At 41.6% G+C, this 17,697-nt stretch overlaps 4 protein-coding genes across 12 annotated transcripts; 2 read left to right on the forward strand and 2 right to left on the reverse strand.

Moving 5' to 3' along the window:
• The first annotated feature begins 90 nt into the window (after positions 1–90).
• LOC122622074 lies at positions 91–8,600 on the forward strand. 6 transcript variants are annotated; one of them, XM_043800241.1, is made up of 11 exons: positions 93–339; positions 514–724; positions 2,349–2,542; positions 5,754–6,145; positions 6,224–6,441; positions 6,506–6,717; positions 6,916–7,089; positions 7,168–7,252; positions 7,309–7,390; positions 7,446–8,029; positions 8,171–8,600. In XM_043800241.1, exons 3-11 carry the CDS (start codon positions 2,368–2,370, stop codon positions 8,307–8,309), a joined length of 2,061 nt encoding a protein of 686 aa, XP_043656176.1. In that variant the 5' UTR covers positions 93–339; positions 514–724; positions 2,349–2,367; the 3' UTR covers positions 8,310–8,600. The 6 variants fall into 6 exon arrangements, 5 of the variants coding, with proteins under 5 accessions (XP_043656179.1, XP_043656175.1, XP_043656176.1 ...); XM_043800242.1 differs by having other exon boundaries at positions 517–724; XM_043800244.1 differs by lacking the exon at positions 514–724 and having other exon boundaries at positions 91–339; positions 7,042–7,089.
• A 245-nt stretch (positions 8,601–8,845) lies between these two features.
• Positions 8,846–14,453, reverse strand: LOC122622073 (zinc finger matrin-type protein CG9776). 4 transcript variants are annotated; one of them, XM_043800236.1, is made up of 8 exons: positions 14,385–14,453; positions 13,600–14,326; positions 13,370–13,537; positions 12,674–12,861; positions 11,931–12,608; positions 11,127–11,275; positions 9,170–11,064; positions 8,846–9,025 (listed from the first exon to the last, which is right to left on the reverse strand). In XM_043800236.1, the coding sequence occupies exons 2-8, from the start codon at positions 14,288–14,290 to the stop codon at positions 9,015–9,017; spliced, it is 3,780 nt and encodes a 1,259-aa protein (XP_043656171.1). In that variant the 5' UTR covers positions 14,291–14,326; positions 14,385–14,453; the 3' UTR covers positions 8,846–9,014. The 4 variants fall into 4 exon arrangements, with proteins under 4 accessions (XP_043656171.1, XP_043656172.1, XP_043656173.1 ...); XM_043800237.1 differs by lacking the exons at positions 13,370–13,537; positions 13,600–14,326; positions 14,385–14,453 and adding an exon at positions 12,956–13,336; XM_043800238.1 differs by lacking the exons at positions 11,931–12,608; positions 12,674–12,861; positions 13,370–13,537; positions 13,600–14,326; positions 14,385–14,453 and adding an exon at positions 11,656–11,673.
• A 603-nt stretch (positions 14,454–15,056) lies between these two features.
• LOC122622078 lies at positions 15,057–15,479 on the forward strand. Its single transcript, XM_043800249.1, has one exon. It carries the CDS (start codon positions 15,087–15,089, stop codon positions 15,378–15,380), a length of 294 nt encoding a protein of 97 aa, XP_043656184.1. The 5' UTR covers positions 15,057–15,086; the 3' UTR covers positions 15,381–15,479.
• Positions 15,396–17,654, reverse strand: LOC122622076 (S-phase kinase-associated protein 2). Its single transcript, XM_043800245.1, has 5 exons — positions 17,497–17,654; positions 16,441–17,308; positions 15,974–16,373; positions 15,756–15,915; positions 15,396–15,699 (listed from the first exon to the last, which is right to left on the reverse strand). Exons 1-5 carry the CDS (start codon positions 17,553–17,555, stop codon positions 15,513–15,515), a joined length of 1,674 nt encoding a protein of 557 aa, XP_043656180.1. The 5' UTR covers positions 17,556–17,654; the 3' UTR covers positions 15,396–15,512.
• Between the last annotated feature and the right edge of the window lie 43 nt (positions 17,655–17,697).

Genomic DNA, 17,697 nt, shown 5'->3' on the forward strand with positions numbered 1-17,697 from the left:
AGACCCTGGTTTTTAAATTTAGTCGTACTTACATAAAACGCAAGTTATTCGATAGCAGATATCAGTGACATCGATAATCGCAACAATCGTTTGTTCGGCGCCAGTCATCGGCTTGACGGAACATCGCAGATTGCTCACCTATAATTTAAGTGCTCAATGAATTGCCTCTGCTCCGTTGTGCGGTTAATTATCGGGTGCTGTTTAAGCTGCAAGTTTCTGTTAGTCAGAACCGCGTATGCTAAACCTTGACCGCGCCCACGCGCTGCCTAAAAGTCCAATACATTTAATCCGCAAACGTGACGCAAGTGAATTTTTGATGGCCAATGCCACTGCGCAAGTGTAAGTGCCGTGAGTGCCAAATGGAGATGCTTCTGATAATAAGATTAGCTCAGCGCCCCCCACAATGTGGAATTTTGCAAGCAATATATGTGCCTTTAAGCCTGGATGAGCTAGCATGAGGAATAAAGCCAGTTTACGACGGCATCTTATATCGTTTCGCTTTTCATTTTGCAGCAGTCACTCTCTCACAATACAAATCGAATGGAAGTGATGGGGGTGGAACTGGGATTCGAAAACTCAATAGGTGTCTTTCCCACACCACGAGCCCAGACAAGAGTTGAGCGCGTGTCAAAACTTCTCAACACGACTCAGCTCAAAGGAGAAACTGAAATTGATAGCACGCACGACAAATAAATATATATTTTATTATATTTGATTATTAAACGTTCGTATAAACTATTATAACAACAAAATTATTTTTAGTTTGGTATGTCTACTTCCCGATGTAGAAAATATCCTTGCAGAACTAATAGGAATGTTTAAAATATTCTGTGCAAGTTCTTGCAGCCTCTTTAAACCAGAGTTCGCCAAATGCTGTTCCCTAAGCTAGAGCAATTACAGAACCCAAATGAGCTGGAGAAGATCAATGTCGTGAGAATTCTAGCTGTGGATGATTCTACTTTCTACTTCTTGATTTTTGATTTTGAGCTTTCAAACTAGTATTAAACTTAAAAATCAACATTATTTCTGCCAATACCAATCTTTTTATATCCTTGCAAAGAGTATATTAATTTGAGTGAGTAGTTTGTAAATTCGTCTGTACGTTCGAAAATTTTAAAGTTATCTGAGTAAAAGTATCCAAAAATATATTCTATTGTTGGTTGTACATACGTCGAAACAGTTTTCGAAAGATAAATAAAACAAAATGAGCAGGAACACCAGTTCTTTGACAACATATAATTTCAGTTTTATTTTGATAAAAATCTGACGACTTATCAAGCTCAAAGAAGCTGAGTTCACTAAAATTGAATTTTTGAAATTTGAAAACTGGAATAGTTTTTTTTCTGTAAGTTCTGGGCGCCAATTCACATGACTTGCAATCTGTCAACGGAAACATATGCATATGTACATTCATACATATGCATAACCGCGATCTATTACATTGATATATCAATATTTACAAAAGGTTGATTAACCTTTGCTTACAATTTATAAACTTTAGATGATCTCTGATATATTTCATGCAAAAAATATTACTCCACAATTTTACATATGAATGTATGTATGTATGCATATGTTTCCGTTGGCAGATTCCAAGTCATGTGAATTGGCTGAACAAACATGCATAAAAATAAACGTTTTTAATTGAGAACAAAATCAATGTTATTGAAATTTTTGAAATTCAATATCTTCAAAACTGGACGTAAGCAAAAAAATCGAATTGGTGGGTAAACGTGTTCAAACGACTCCAGTTTTCAAATTTCAAAAATTCGATTTTACTGAACCCAGCTTTTTTGACTTATCATATAGCTGCTAAAACTGTTGAAAATTGTCGAATTGAAAATACTATAAAAAAAATTTGTAAAAGTGAAAAGGCAACTATAAGACGATATAAAGTAACTTAATCTTAAATTTTATTTGAAAATGAGCAAACAGCTATAAACACAAAAGGTTGATAAACTTGAATGCGCCAAAATTAATTTGTTGATCATTAATTGAATTCCCATAAGATAAAACTTGTTTATTATTTGTCCATAAATGGCATTGCAAATGGCGTCAACATACATTTTAAGTGTGTTGATATGGTGTGCAACCACCACAAAGCCTGTGATGGTGCTCTTGCAAGTGCTAGTAGAAATCTGATGGGTGTTATCCGGGTTTGCATACGTAACTTGAGGATTTTTCTTGCTGTTTTACTTCTGTTTATTGTCTCCCCTAACTACACAAACATAAAGTCTTTTGTGTGTTTATTTCTGTGTGCTTCTAGTTTTTCTGGTCGGCTGAGGAATCGCACGAATGAAAAATCTCGTTTAATAATACATAATTCGTTTATTTTGTTTCTATTTCAGAAGCGTTGTGCGCGAGGAAATGACTACCATTAACCAGAGGGAGTTGAGCACAAACGGCGGAGGCTTGGATTCCCCCGCAGAAGAGTCGTTGCTGATTACGGGCAACAGTTTTTGCTTAACGCCAGGAAACCAAGTCGGGATTGGTGTCCAGAAGAAAGCAACTACTGGAGCGGATCTGAACAGTACACACAAAGGTGAGCGGGATCTAGATATCTAGTAAGCGAAGTGTAAGAGCCCTAAACGGTACTAACTCATTTCGGCACGTGAGACATTATCCCACTATGTGACGTAAAGTGCAGTAATGTCTTCATAAGACCCGTTAATATCCGTTTATCTAGGTTGTTCAATTAGTAGAAGTTTTACTTAACATCACACTTTAAGAAGTCCATTTGACACTGTTATTCAAAAACAACTTTTTGGCTTGAAAAATGAAAAAATAAAAACAACGTTAATAAATCATTTACATTTAAACGTTTCGCCCCATATAAAGGTGTTGAAATGAAAAGTATATGCCTTATTATACCCGTTACTCGTAGAGTAAAAGGGTATACTAGATTCGTTGAAAAGTATGTAACAGGCAGAAGGAAGCGATTCCGACCATATAAAGTATATATATTTTTGATCAGGATCAATAGCCGAGTCGATCTGACCATGTCCGTCCGTCTGTCTGTCCGTCCGTATGAACGTCGAGATCTCAGGAACTATAAAAGCTAGAAAGTTGAGAATAAGCATACAGACTCCAGAGACATAGACGCAGCGCAAGTTTGTCGATTCATGTTGCCACGCCCCCTCTAACGCCCACAAACCGCCTAAAACTGCCACGCCCACACTTTTAAAAAATGTTTTAATATTTTTTCATTTTTGTATTAGTCTTGTAAATTTTTATCGATTTGCTAAAAAACTTTTTGCCACGCCCACTCTAACGCCCACAAACCGTCAAAAACTGTCAGTGATGAAGACTCTTCTTCACACTTCCACTAGCTGAGTAACTGGGTATCAGATAGTCGGGGAACTCGACTATAGCGTTCTCTCTTGTTTTTTTGTTTACATGAAATCAGATCTTATTTACTAAGGGAAGAAAAATAGTGGTCTAGTGGTCTCAGTGGTCTATTGATGTTTATTCCACATCACCGCAAGATCATTCTGCCTCTTAGTTATTTTATAATACATCAGATTTGACAAAAAAAATGTTGCCGTCGGCAACAACAATTTTTGATTTGGCGTTGGGTCGATAACTACGTCGATAAAAACTCGCATCCGCAGAGACGCCGTACAGAAGAAGCTTTTGCTGCAGTAGAGCGTAGCATTGAGGAAGACCCGAAAGAGTCCATCCGCCATCGAGCACAGGAATTGGAGATGTGCCTACAAAATGCTTACAAAATCCAACTCATGCAAGAATTGAAGCGTAGATTCGTCGAATAGGCCAAAAATGAGATTACCCTTGTTCCCGATTTTCATAAAGGAACTTTGTTTAACGATGAAGCGCACTACTGTCTGAATAGCTCGTCAACAAGCAAAACTGCCGCATTTGGAGTAAAGATAATCCTCAATTGAATGTCAAATCACCGTTACATCCAGAAAAACTGACTGTATGGTGCGCTGGTGGAATCATTGGTCCGTACTTCTTCAAAAACTAGAACGTTGCGGTCAACGGTGATCGGTATAGAGCTATAATTACTAACTTTTTATACCCGTTACTCGTAGAGTAAAAGGGTATACTAGATTCGTTGAAAAGTATGTAACAGGCAGAAGGAAGCGTTTCCGACCATACAAAGTATATATATTCTTGTTTAGGATCAAAACCCGAGTCGATCTGGCCATGTCCGTTATGTCTGGCCATTAACTACCATGATGTCCAGGAGCTGTGGTTCCAAAAAGGCTGTGCAACATGTCACACTGCTCGTGCCACAATCGATTTATTGAAAGACACTTTTGGTGACCGCCAAATTTTACGATTTGGATCTTGTGATAAACACCGCTAGACAACTTTTTGTGTGGGGCTATGTGAATTCATTGGTCTATGCGCGCACATAAGGCACAAACGATTAATCATTTGGAGACAATATTCGCCTTGTGATTTGCACTATACGGCCACAAATGTTAAAAAAAAGCATTGAAAATTTGACATTCAGATTGAACTACATCTGAGTCAGCCATCATGTGCCAGAAATCATATATAAAATGTAATGTTAAAAGATTATCTTTCAGATAAATTAAATTCATGTCTATCGAACAATCTGTCGTTGTTTTAATGCCATTTAAAGTTTTATAGCTCTAAAAATAACACCTTTTGGTTAAACATTTATTTTTTAAAATTTGAAGAAATATTGATGTGCTTTCATAGCAATTGGCCAAAATAAACATTTCTGTTGAGCTTAAAGCGTCTATCAATTTTCAGACAATCTATTCAAATTGTCTGATTTTACGGTCAGTAATCGATTTAATTTTATTTGTTATGAAGCCTTTGTCTATATATATGTATAATTGAAATAAGATACCTAAACGGGATTTTAAGAGAAAATATTTTGTAAACTCTTAAATTACATATATAAGGTGCGTTACGTATGTATATACTGTTTATTTAAAATTATTTTTAAGAGTATATTGTTGCTCACAATTTATTTCGATTCTAAACAGAGGAAAGCAATACAAATCGATAGAAATTGGCAAGGCAAATAATAAAATGAAAGTTTTTAATATTTTGGGCGTGGCAGTTTTAATCGATAGAAGTTGGAAATATAAAAAATTAAGTGTGGGACTGGCAGTATTAGGTAGTTGTGAAACAAACTTGCACAGCGTGAGCGTCCCTATAATAACTTTCTAGGATCGGTAACGCTTTCCTTTGTCTGTTACATACTTTTCAACGAGTCCACTATACTTTTACTCTACAAGCAACTTTCGCTACTCCACCTGCTCTGTAGGCTTATAATTATAGGGTGAGTTTGTTTGCTGTTCCTCACAATGAATTAGATTTTTTAGAAATTTTGTGTTTTTATCAGGCATTTAAGAACCAATTCAATGATAAACTTGACCCTGAATCTTAAATCTTGAACAAATAAAATCACAAACAGCCGTTTACTGAAATGGAGATCAAGTCGGCTGAATTTATAAAACTAAACTTACAACTGAAAAAAGAACCAGAACAGCCTAAAAAATGTATTCCTGACGGAGGACCCGCGACATTTTTGGGGTCTCAAGTAACTAAGGCAGATCGAATTCAGTCGTCGAGTTAAGCGGTACAAACCAGTTCAGTTGAGTTCGGTCTTTTGCGTTTATGCTAAAATAGTTTGCAGTTCGTCAATGGTGGAAATGAAAACCGTAGGTCCTTTAAATACCATATTTGGATCACCATACTAGGATCTGAAATGTTGATGTCATGTGTCAGCATATTATTTTGTCTTTTAGCCATGGATGTCTCCAAGCGCAAGAAACTAAGGTCGCGTAACGTACCACCTTCTCCGTTGGCCCAAAAAACGGATGCAATGTCGGCTTCTCTTAACCAGCCGAACTTCGGTGAGGTCAATAGAACCGATCTCAATTATTCCAGGGATCACCTTGATGCCTGGTTGGAGAATTGTTTACGCGATGCTACCAACGCCCAATTGTCTTCTTCATCAGAATTTTTAGACTTCATACCGCCCACAGCACCAGCTCACAAGCAAATGTTTTTGACTCAACAGCAGCAGCTGCCGCAGCTTAAACAGCAACTACAGCAGCAGAGACAATATGAATTGTCGAGGCCTACTCAGCCGTATAGAGTGGGTCCAGGCACGCCCTTTAGCATGGGGATACAGCGCGTGAGTAGATGCTATTAAAAAATCTACATTTTGTATTTCTATTTACAAGGCACAGCTAACGAAATTTCCTTTTTGCAGAATTCGAACTCTCTTAGTCATCGATATCCGATGCTGTTTCCACCCCAGAGCCTTAACAGCTATGGTATGTCCTACGGTGGCGATGGTGGCCAGGAGTTTGCAAGCTTACCTCCCCTAAACGACATCATGGGAGGACCGGAAGGGCTTGAATCCGAGCACGAACCGAATTCCACGGATGTGCTGAATGGCAGCGGAAGCCATTCCAACATTGGCAAAGGGTGAGAAAAAACCATAAGTTCGTAATGAACTATTTAAGAGCCGCGCTTACCCCTGTGATAACAGATTTCGGTTCAGCGATCCGTGCCTACTGAACCCCTCCGATAACGACGTTAAGCTGAGTGGTCAGAATTCACCAGATTGTCGAAATGTCAACAACAATGACAGTGGCTGTGATTTGGCACATCAAAACAAGTTTTTCGCGGCTCTAATGGAGCAAATAAACATATTGCATGACACAAACTCCAAGATCTGCCGGAATTTGCACGATACAAAAGGTATGTTGTATGTAGGATTAAGTTAAGTTTTCGGTCCTGTCTGCTATAATATAATAGTATTTATATATTGTTTAACTGCTTAAGTTACACAAATCTCTGATTTTTTTAACTTGTATGCTAATATCTTTTAAATTAGAATGCGTTGCCTCTCATTTCCTCTTTATATGTACTCTCTTGCATTTGCGAACACAATCACAGTTGATATCGAAGCTTTAAAGCACGCCCCTAATAGCCAGCCCTGGGCAGGTGTCGGTATTGGGGGCATGCGGCACCGTAGAGATAGCTTAAGCGGACTAAGCACACAAAGTCAACCTATTATTCTAGGCAGTGGATTGGGAGGGACACGGAGCCCAGCGTTAACAGTTCATTCAGGTATAACCTAAACGTTACCCCCAACTTTGATATTCATAGGAGTTTATAATAACTTATATTCGCTTTCCATTTTTGTAGGCGCTTACACTCCAGGAGTGATGACTGATGTCGTGCGGGAAGTGAGGGAGGCAGCGCGCGTACGCGAAGATGCACTGTTAAGTCGGTAAGAAGGCAAAAATTTTAAAATATATTTTAATATTGATTACTTTTTGTTCTCAGAGTCAAATTAATGGTTGAAGAACGTCAGTGTTCCTTAAACGAGGGAAATATACGAATTATGAGAGATATTGATAATCTAAGGGTAAGTGTTAAAAAAATTGTGCATATCAAATCTAAGTATTCGATTTTGGGTGTAGTCGCAAGTGATGCAGTTGCAACTAGAGAAAAAGGAGACTAATAAACGCCTGTCACATCTGGAATTGGAAAACAAGTGCATGCGCCAAGCTCTGGCCAATTGCTATAACCAGCGGCAAATCTATAAAGACATTATATACGAAAATGACCGTTCCCACGGATACCGAAAGCCATTCCCGAATGTAAGTGGCGGGGGAGATGTGGGTTCCGGAGTGCTTGGTATTCGAAGGGCGCAGTCCTTGAACCTGCACTATGGAACGATGCATCAAACGCCTTTTCAAACGACGCACTCTTTGGAAGAGGACGACGAAATAGAAGAGGAGCGGTTGGTAGAGCAAGCCGAATTGGACGCAGAAGAATCATCCCTGACTGACAAGTTACCGTGTTCGAACATCGGGCTTCAGACTCCCTCCACTTTAACTCTACACTCGCAGATACTTAAAGCAGAACATCAAACAGATAGAAGCCCTTCCATTTCTGACCAGATCAATCCGGGAATTCCACCGCCATTGCTGCTGCGAAAGAAAAAGCGGGAGCTGAGCGAAGCGGCCTTCGTACCTAAGGAGACAAATCAACGTATAATTGCGTGGGTGTAGTATATGCTCTCTTCCATATTTTTAATTAATCACCAAAAACTATCTGAGCTCGGAAACTTATCTGAAAACTTACAAATTTTGCACTTCTGTTTTTATCTTTCGATGGTTATTTGTACTGTGCAACGTTATAGCCTGGAGAAAATGATTGAACACCTATGTGCCCAGGTGACTGGTAAGTCAAATTGGAGTCCGAACGTATCTGGCACAGCATCTAACCTAGCACAAGCATCGAAATTCAGCGTGGCGGACGGTCCGACAACGGACTTATAGTTTTAGCTACCAGCCGTTTCAAAAGCAAAAGAGCTGCGGCAACGAAAAATATGTGTTACTCACTTATAGCATTTGGTTGGACGAAAAGTTTCAAAATGATATATAATTCAATAACATGTGCATAAGCCCTAACATATATGAACAACAATGCTTTTATCACGTGGCCACTGTAATTTAAAAAAGTTAAAGTTCATTGCTGTTTGGCGTCGATAAAACATCTTTGTATACTAAAAAAAAAGATGTTACTAAACGTTTTAATGAATATGCTTTATATATCAGTTAATTCTTTTTGATTTAATTGAAATTCATTACACATAGGAATGATTAACTAAAAAAAATGTACCTATAGAAATGAGAAAAAATTACTATATAGGAACACATACATATAGAATGTTAGAATTTAGATAAATGGAAAAGTTATCTATTGATGTAAATTGCTAACCATATTTGTTAAGTGCCATTTAATTAATCACAAAATGTAATGTATTTATGTCAATAGACATAGAAATATACTTTAATATGAAGAGAATGCGTTGTTTTAGGGTTTCTTACATATATTACGTACATATATGCGCATTTATTTAAAACATTCCGTCAAAAAACACTCATACACAGGTGCCAAATTAAATTCTAAACTGTTCCTTTTTTATAGGACTCCTTGTTATTCGATTCGTTCATCCGCCAAAACGTCCATTAACTCAAATCTTACAAGGCATCTATGTACATATATAAAGAAAAAAAATTTAGAACACATTTAAGACTTGAATAGAGGTGTTACTTAGCTACGGCTGATGAAATGTTTTAACAGAAAACGGTTTTTTTTTGTAATGATATAGGAATCAAACACACGTTCTACGTACATTGTGCCGCCATGTCACTGCTGTCGATTCCCAGCATAGCCAACTCGTCAAGCTCTAACTGACGACGAAACTTCTCACTGTCTGACGGCGGTGCAGCCGGCTGTGGTATTTCCGAGATATCTGCTTGCTTGTTGAAGGCCTTGCTTTTCGTCTCATAGTCAAATGACGGCTCAGCTGGAGGCGAATTTGGCATTGGGATATCCTCTGCGTCAATTAGTTTTAAGTTTTCTGCGGCGTCAGATTTGCCATTAAAAACCTCCGACTCTTCATTCTTCTTTGATTTTTGAATATGTGATTTTTTTGAGACTTCTGTTTCATTGATAGTTACAAGGTGAATACCCTGCTTAGCCAAGTCTTGAAGATTAAGCTCACTAAGCACTGCGTCATCCTTAACAATGGTGGTGATAGTAACCTCTTCCTGCTTTTCACTGTTTTCATTTGATGTCTCCAAAATCACTCCGTCGCTGGGGAATATTATGTCAAGCGCTTCGACCAGGTCCTTTGGGAGTTCCTCGCCGCGGGGTTGTGCTGCAGTGTCTAACGGATGCGGTACCAGGTCAGATTCGGTTTCATCGATGCCTGGGGGCAACACGTCCACACGGTTTTCGTTGTCATGCTGATCGCCAGCCTCAAGGCCATGAGCGTCCCTATCAGAGCCTTCTCCAGGCGGTGGAGGAGGTGGGCAGCTCGTCATTAAATTTGCGAACTGGACGGGATCTGGCATTAGCTCTTCATAATCTACCATCATACCCGCATCAGGATGAAATGGGGGAGCATTGCCAAATGCATCTTCCATCATTGCCATCTGAATCTGCGCAACTGTCGGTGCTTGTTGACGAGCAACTACCTGACTCGACGCTCCACCCAATGTGGGCGGCGGTGGAGGTGGTGCCTCCAAACAGCCGTTGGTGTAAACAGCAGTAGCATCGTAGTTAGAAGCTGGAACAGACTGTTTTTTGAATACTGGCATCTTACCGATGAAAGGCAGCTTTTTGCCTCCAGGCAAGGAATTGCTACTGGGTTTTGATAACTTTAACTTTGACTTGCTTTCTGCATCCTTTTTGTCGCGCTTTATATCTGTTTGCTTGCGTTCCGGTACAGTACGGGGCCGAAATTCGGAATGCTTGATCACGGGACGCTCTACCCGTTCAATAGAGCGACTACGGCTACGTCGACTTCGACCCTCACGGGATCGACTTCTCCGGCTGGATCTCATAGGCGAACGGGAGAAGTGTCGGCCACGACTGCGTGACCGACGCCGGCGTCCACGGTCTCTATCTCGCTCACGATCCCGCCGATCTCGATCCCGTCCCCGACTTATGCTTCGAGAGTAACTGCGCCGCTTAGATCGTGAACGAGAACGACGTCCTCCACCTCGCCTGAACTTTTCGTCATTCACTTCTTTAGGTACTTCTTTATGGTTGTCCTGGTCGCGAACTCCCTTGTTATTTAGCCTTCCTTTAAGCTGTTCCAACAGCTTTTTTTCACTCGCACTTATAACAGGCTGCACATTATTCCATTGCTTGAGCATGGTATCATCCCGTTTATTTTGATCTTCCTTTTGTTCTTCGACCCTGGCTGAAGTCCATTTACCCCGTCCTGAAGCAACTGTGCAATCCTTTATGATTGGTGGCGGCACAGACTGAAAAGGCACTTCCTGCTTCAAATTTGTTGGTGTGCTGTCCTGCTTTCTCATGGCCACGCGTATTGATCCTGCAGTAGTTGACTTATCCAATTGACCAATTGGTTGCTGTTCGGCACGACCTTTCTTTGGTTGCTGTCCATTTTCCTCTTCTGACGAAAAGCTATCAGAGGATGACGATGTGCTGTTTGCATCCATTCTACATTGTTTGCTCTTTTTTCCGTGCTTGCGCTTCTTTTTTTTTTTCTCACCGCTTTTCGTAAAAACAAAACCAAAAATAATCTTCTGCATCCAAATTATATATTATGCCCTTACCTCTTTTTTTTCTTTTTTTTTGACGCCTTGTCCTCGTCTTCCTTGGTCTTTTTATTCTTGAAATCATCGTGGTCTTTCTGTTGATTCATGGCCCGTTCACGGTTTGCTTGCCACTCCATTTCATAGTTGGGATTCTGACTTATAAATAGCTACAATGGACAGGTTTTTAAAATTAATAAAATATAAAAAATTGACAGTGCGTATAATGAGCCGTGAGCCGAAGAATAAAAGCAATTATATACAAGAGAATTGAGTTCCCCGACTGTCAGATATCGTTACTCAGTTAGCTCTCCATTTCACTACAGGGTCTTGTAATTTGAAAAAACCTTTTCAAAAAGGTTTGGCGTATAAAACTTCAGATAGAAATTATGAAATAAAATCTAAACATTTGTATAAAGTGTGGACGTGACATTATTGGACTGCTTTTTGGCAGCTTAGAGTAATAATAAGTAAGTATGAACACTATATTTAAAGCACTGCCTACCCACATAGGGTACCTAGTCTATTTATATTTACATTCCCATCTTACCATACAATGTTAGGGCAGGGAAAAGATAAATTATTTTTCTAAATATAAGCCGATTTGATAATCCAATTGTGAAAAAATGACACAAAAGTAAAAGGCTAAATCTACTACAGAGATTGCACCTTTACTACACAAAAATTTTGATAAAAATCCCCAAAATCGTATATAAATATTAATTTAATACAAAACCCTGCATAGACGTGGTAATGCATTCTTCTGGCTGTAAAAATTTCTTTGGGGCTAATTTTAAGAAAGGGTATATATGTATTAGTACTCACCTGATATTTATTTGAGTGAAGCCTAGACTTGAGATGAGCGGAAGCGCAGTGTAAGTCTCCAATCCAAACACTGCAGAGCTTGCAAAACCAAGCGTTAGCCGGCACGAGAAATTGCATGCCCCTAACGGGGACGCGCTTGGCAGGTGCGTTTTCAAATGTGGGAAAGGGATCGTGGTCAATACCCACATGCCAGGGAGTTTCTATGGTCTCACGATTCATGTGTTCCTCGGAGTGCAAATGCTTTAAATAGTCTCGAGCAGACTTGGGAAAAACTTCACAGCTCTCGCACCAATGCTGCTCGGGATCGAAAAACACAAAATTGTAATTTTGTGCTGGGGTTGATACTGTCTTCATTTCACCATGTCGCTGCTTTGACTTCATCGATTTAATGGCGCGGTGCTTAAGTAAGTTGGTGGGACTACCTACTGCGCCGCCTGTCTCTTCTTCGTCTTCGTTATCGGATGACGTATCCGATGTACTAATAGATGATGAGCTGGATTCCGAGCTGTCTGCCGAACTTTCACTGGAGGAGTGGGAGCGGTTAACCTGTTGTTCCGGCTGAGGCCTGCCATGTGACTTCTGCTTAGAAGGTTCTTCATCAACATCTTCGTAGCCAATTATGCCGTTCAGCATGTCTATAACGTTTTCAATTGTATCCAGTTTCTTCTTAATTTGCATCTGTACCAGAAAGAATTTAGTTACATAGAATAACCAACAGATATCGTTTTGGGATTCCATTTCACCTGCAGTCGGTCGTTTTCTTCGATGAAATTCTTTGTGGTTGGTGAGGGTGGTGCTTCGCCGGCTGCCAGGTCCTCGCGCTGGTCCTTAAGCACTTTCATTTCCTTTTTGAGCAGCGTTACCTTTTTCACATAGTTTGCCCGCTGTTTCTTGAGCTCATCCTTTTGCTTCTCCGCTTCTTGGGCCACGGCTGCCGATCGACGGTATATAGATGGGGGATAAATAGAAAGGTTCTAATTAAAAGCCATTCTTCCCAGAGTAATAAAAGTTCAAATTTCATTTACAAATGCATTCTCGAGTGCATTTCATCGGCTAATTACACTCGGAAGCAGTCGCCGTGATTGCTTGATCTGCCAGTCCTCGTTGAATGAAGAGCCAGTTGTGGTGACGACGGCGGGCGTCCAGGTTGGCGTAATTGCGTGTTTCGACTACTGCCACACAAAAACGGAAAAACTGCGTTTTCTATTTGGAATGAATTAACTTTTCGAGACTCTCGCTTGGGTTGGTTAGTTCTTGCAGCGCGTATACTTCTAGAGTCTGATTGATCTGATTTTTACCCTAGACTTTTGGTAATTTCTGGTATGCGCGCAATTAAGTTACAAGTACAAGTAATCATGACAACAGTAATAAAACATAATATGAGAGGTTTGCATGTGAATGTTCGTTGTGACCACATTTTAATTCATATCCACACTTACCGTCCTGAGGCGTCAAACCTGCGCCTTCAAGCGCTGGCACCTTCTGTTCCTCGCCTATCTTCTTGTCAGAAAGATTTTCGCGGGCCTTTTGTGGCTGGATCAGGGCGTCTGAAACGGATGGCTGGACCCCGGTCATGGGCTGGTTCATCCAGACCGGCTGAGCGTACTCTGCAAAGAATAACAGGTTTAACAAATAAAGGGATTTTGACGTTTAATGTTTTAAGAGTTACCGTTTACGCCCCACGAGCTTGTGGGGGGCGGACCATAGGCAGACCCAAAAGTGCTATGGTCAGGCGGGGGACCTGGCATGCCGTACAACGGATCCTGAGGTGGAAACGAGCCAGGCGGCACTCCGTATTGGTGACCGTAGACATTTTGAGGAGCGACGTATGATCCGTACATATGTGCGGCCATAACTCCATAGGCAGTTGTCATTTGCGAAGGTGGTCCTCCCTGCGGCGGCACTGACGGCGACGACGGCTTTTTTTTTGGTGACCAGCGACCTACCCGTCGGGGCGAGATGCTGCGGGATCGGGATCGTCCATACCGGCGTCCCCGACGTGGCGGAGAGCGCCTGCGTTCGGGAGAGCGTCGTCGGTCACGATCAAAGCGACGGCGGGGATAACGCCCATAATCGGCCGAATTGTAACGACCACGACGTGGGGGAGTCAGCGAGCGGGACACGGAATGTCTTCGCCGATTGTTCGACGGAGAGGTGTTGTGGGAATCCGACCGACCACGGGATGAAGAACGGCGCCTGGAACTCGACTTGCCGCGCTTTCCCGACCCACCGCTTCTAAGCTCGCAGTTCTCATTTCCGCTTTTCTCGTCGACGCCGGGTGGCCCTGGGGGCAGATCAAGATCGACCGCTTTACCGAGACGCCTATCCCCCAGCTGTATCGAAGCCGAGTCTTCGTCCATCTGACTGCTGAGAAGTGTTTTTTCGATTTAAGCGTGCTATTTTGGAGTAATATCAATATCAGATCGAGGTTTTTCTGGCAAATTCCGAAATTACGTGTGGGTAGCGAAATAGTCCAATACAGGCGAACCAGAATAGTTATCGATACTACCGATGCTGTCATATATTGGCCACCATCAAAGATAACCAAGCTACAATCGAATATTTTTTTTTTGCTTGATCTGAATAGCTTATTCACACCAAAGGCAAAAGGGCAACTAATCGGTAAATACTATTATATACTAGTGCTGTGACATTGGCACTTTTTTTTTCAGAATATAAAAAATAAACAGTTGGCGGGGGTTGACCCGAAGTAATTCCGGATACATTTTCAACCAGCAAATGCTGTAATCGAAAATATACTAGGTGGAAAATATTAAATTAAAAACCAAAATATTTTTTATTGTTTGATGTCGTTTTGAATAAGTTTTTTCTTGTTAAGGTCCAAAACCACGCTTCTAGAGAAACACACTTGCTAATGAGTTACTTATATTTTTAATTTTATTATATATTTCAAATAGTATATAAACAAACATTTTGTTAATGAAAAATTACGTGTCTGATTGTAACTATTTTAGTTTGCCCAGATTGTAGTCAAGGGCAAGCACAGCTATTTACTTCTTCCTTTCTCGAGTGTTTACATTATGCCAATTTATAAAAGCATTTTCTGGTAGTAGCTGCGCTTGCTTACTATACTGCTGCAACAATGTAACTATAAAAGGCTTCGAGTACTTCCAGAAGACCATAGTTTTTGGGAAGATGAAGGTTCAGCTCGCTCTAACCTCTCTACTGGTGATTTCGTGGGGTCTCGCCCTTGCCTATGATGGTGACGGACAGCCGGGTTGCAAGACTCAAGCCGAGCTAGACATTGCCGTTTTTCGCAACAATTGGGATGCCACATCGTATTGGAAGTGTGAGACACTTAACAAACCAGCCATTGAAATTAAGTGTCCCAGCGATACAGGATTCATGGATAGTCTGAAGAACTGCGTCAACTGGGAGGAATGGGAATGGGAAAAACCAGTGGAGCCCATCAGTGAAGCGGATCAGTGACCAAACGCACAAAAATAAGAACAGATGAATGTGATTATTTATGATGTTAAATTGAGAATAAAATAACTACGTTACGGATGGCTTATGCAGCAAAGCAAATTCAGATAGTAACGAAAGCTGCAGAATCGAGATTTAGTCGCGCGTGCGAAGACCCCAAATGGAGGTGCGTCGCGTGCCAACAGTCGGTCGGGATACCGAACTGTGAATGAATTTGTTTATACCCATTTTTGGAAGTTGTTTCTCAAGGACTTCCATTGCAGCGTCCGACAGCATTCCAAAAATGTCTAAATAGGTTAACGAGGGCATACTCTTAAGTTCACTGCAACGAAAATGGTGGGGTAGATATTAATCAGACGCGAGCTGGAAAAAGCTTACATAAATTTGGTTGCAGGAATAAGATAACATCGGGAAACGGACAAATATTCCAGCATCTTGAACTTCATAATTGCAGTAATGACTGTTGGGGTTAGACTATTGCAATCAGATAGATCAAGCTCCAACAACTGAGGGCAGCGGTTTTGCAGCGTTGCTACATCTAAATAAAATATTTTTAAACCAATAAGGATCATTATAAGTCGACGGAAACTGCTTACGGGAGTCAAACAAAACGCGGCGACAGCCAGCAATATTTAGCCGAATTACGTTTGAAGAAATGTGGGTAACCAACGCCGTGACAGCATCCGCACTTAGGTCAGTCCAAGATATGTTCAAGCTGCTTAAGCTGGTAAGAGACTTCATTATTAGACGAACACTGTTGGCCGTTAGGCCGGTAGCCATAGTCAGATTAACCGCCTCCAAAGCTTCATTCTTTGCGACCTCTTGACAGATGTTGTCATCGAGCTCAGTATTCTCTAGGCTTATTTTCTTTAGATGACGGCAGTGGGACAATAGTCTGAGCAGTGAGCTTCGCGTGATAGAGGCCATACTCAGGTCAAGATATTGTAGTCGCACTGTAAACTCTTCTGTTAATGGGGCAAATGCGGGCTCCTGGATCTACAGTAAAGAGATTAAACAACTCAATGCTCTGTTCTCCGAAAACAAAATGTTAGCTGTTACTTACACTGGTCTGGGCCAGACGTATTACAAGGACCCCCCGCCTAACAATTTTCTCGAGGGCACCTGGTCTAATGGTCCGCAAACCCAAATCCAGTCTTGTCCACAAAGTGTCATCGTGGGAGCAGCGGTTAAAGCGTCGACAAACAGCAGCCATGCGCAGCAGCGTCTTCTTCGGAAGCCACTTAAAGATGTCCAGTAGTATTTCGTCTGAAAGTCTTTCAAAGTAGTTTATGCCGCTGCTGATGTGGGCACTCATGGCCGGGGTGCGGAACACAAAGAAACCGTCCCTGGGAATCTTTCGGGTCGTGATCTGCGCTGACGAGGGCTGTTTTGCCATGCAACCTTGCGCCAACCGGCTGGTTGATGGCTGAAAATTGAGCGAAGCCGTGCCATCAATCTGACTGTTACAGGTGACTGCGACCAGGGGGTTGCGCAAACGTTTGCTGGGCGAGTTTGAATTGCTGCTACCTTCAGAGCGCTTGACCTGCGCCAGAATCTGCTGGTTCTCGGCCGATTTGCGGCACATCGCCAGTGAATCCTCCACAGCATGGCTGTCTAGTGTGGTATCCCCCGTAGCTCCCATGCTTAGTCGCTGTGTATGCTGTAGCTGGTGCGCCATGCGAGGAACACTGGCGTACGGAGTCGTCTCGTTGGAGTTGTCGTCGCTGGTGACACTAGCACTAACCGCCAAAGCGATGGCCGAAAGGGTTGAGGAGCTGCTTTCTTCGGAGTCCAGCATTCCGATTCCCATTTCTTCTAGGGCCTCAAAAGTAAGTGACGAGGGCGAGGAAGGGTGCTCGTAGTGCGATGACTTCGTGGTGGAAACTAGAGCGCTCACAACAGAGACGGGGTTCTTATTGGTCGAGCGCTTTCTGCAATAGTCGGACATTGGTTAAAAGTGTGCAGTTCGATCGTGCTTCATCAGCAAGGGGTCAAGAACCCTTCAATTCATTAAGTCACTTTCTTGACCTCGTTTGGACACTTGTGGCGCGTGTGTCGTCACTGGAGAAATTCAGCGCCCCCTTGTTTTACCTTAAGTACCAAGCAAAGGATAGCTCACCTGGTCACCGGGCACAAATTTTCCATATTTTCGCAGCCTCTATGTTTGCGATTGCTCATATTTACACGAGATCCACTATTTTTCAGAGCCGTAAACACAAAAACTTCGCGCTATTTTTGCAGGGATCCAGGGCAGTCGAATAAGTTTTCTATGCGAATTGTATCGTTATCGAATATACCAGACTTGCCGGGGCTGCCAGAC

This window comes from Drosophila teissieri, chromosome 3R, assembly GCF_016746235.2.
Source record: "Drosophila teissieri strain GT53w chromosome 3R, Prin_Dtei_1.1, whole genome shotgun sequence".
In the NCBI taxonomy this organism is placed as follows: Eukaryota; Metazoa; Arthropoda; class Insecta; order Diptera; family Drosophilidae; genus Drosophila; species Drosophila teissieri.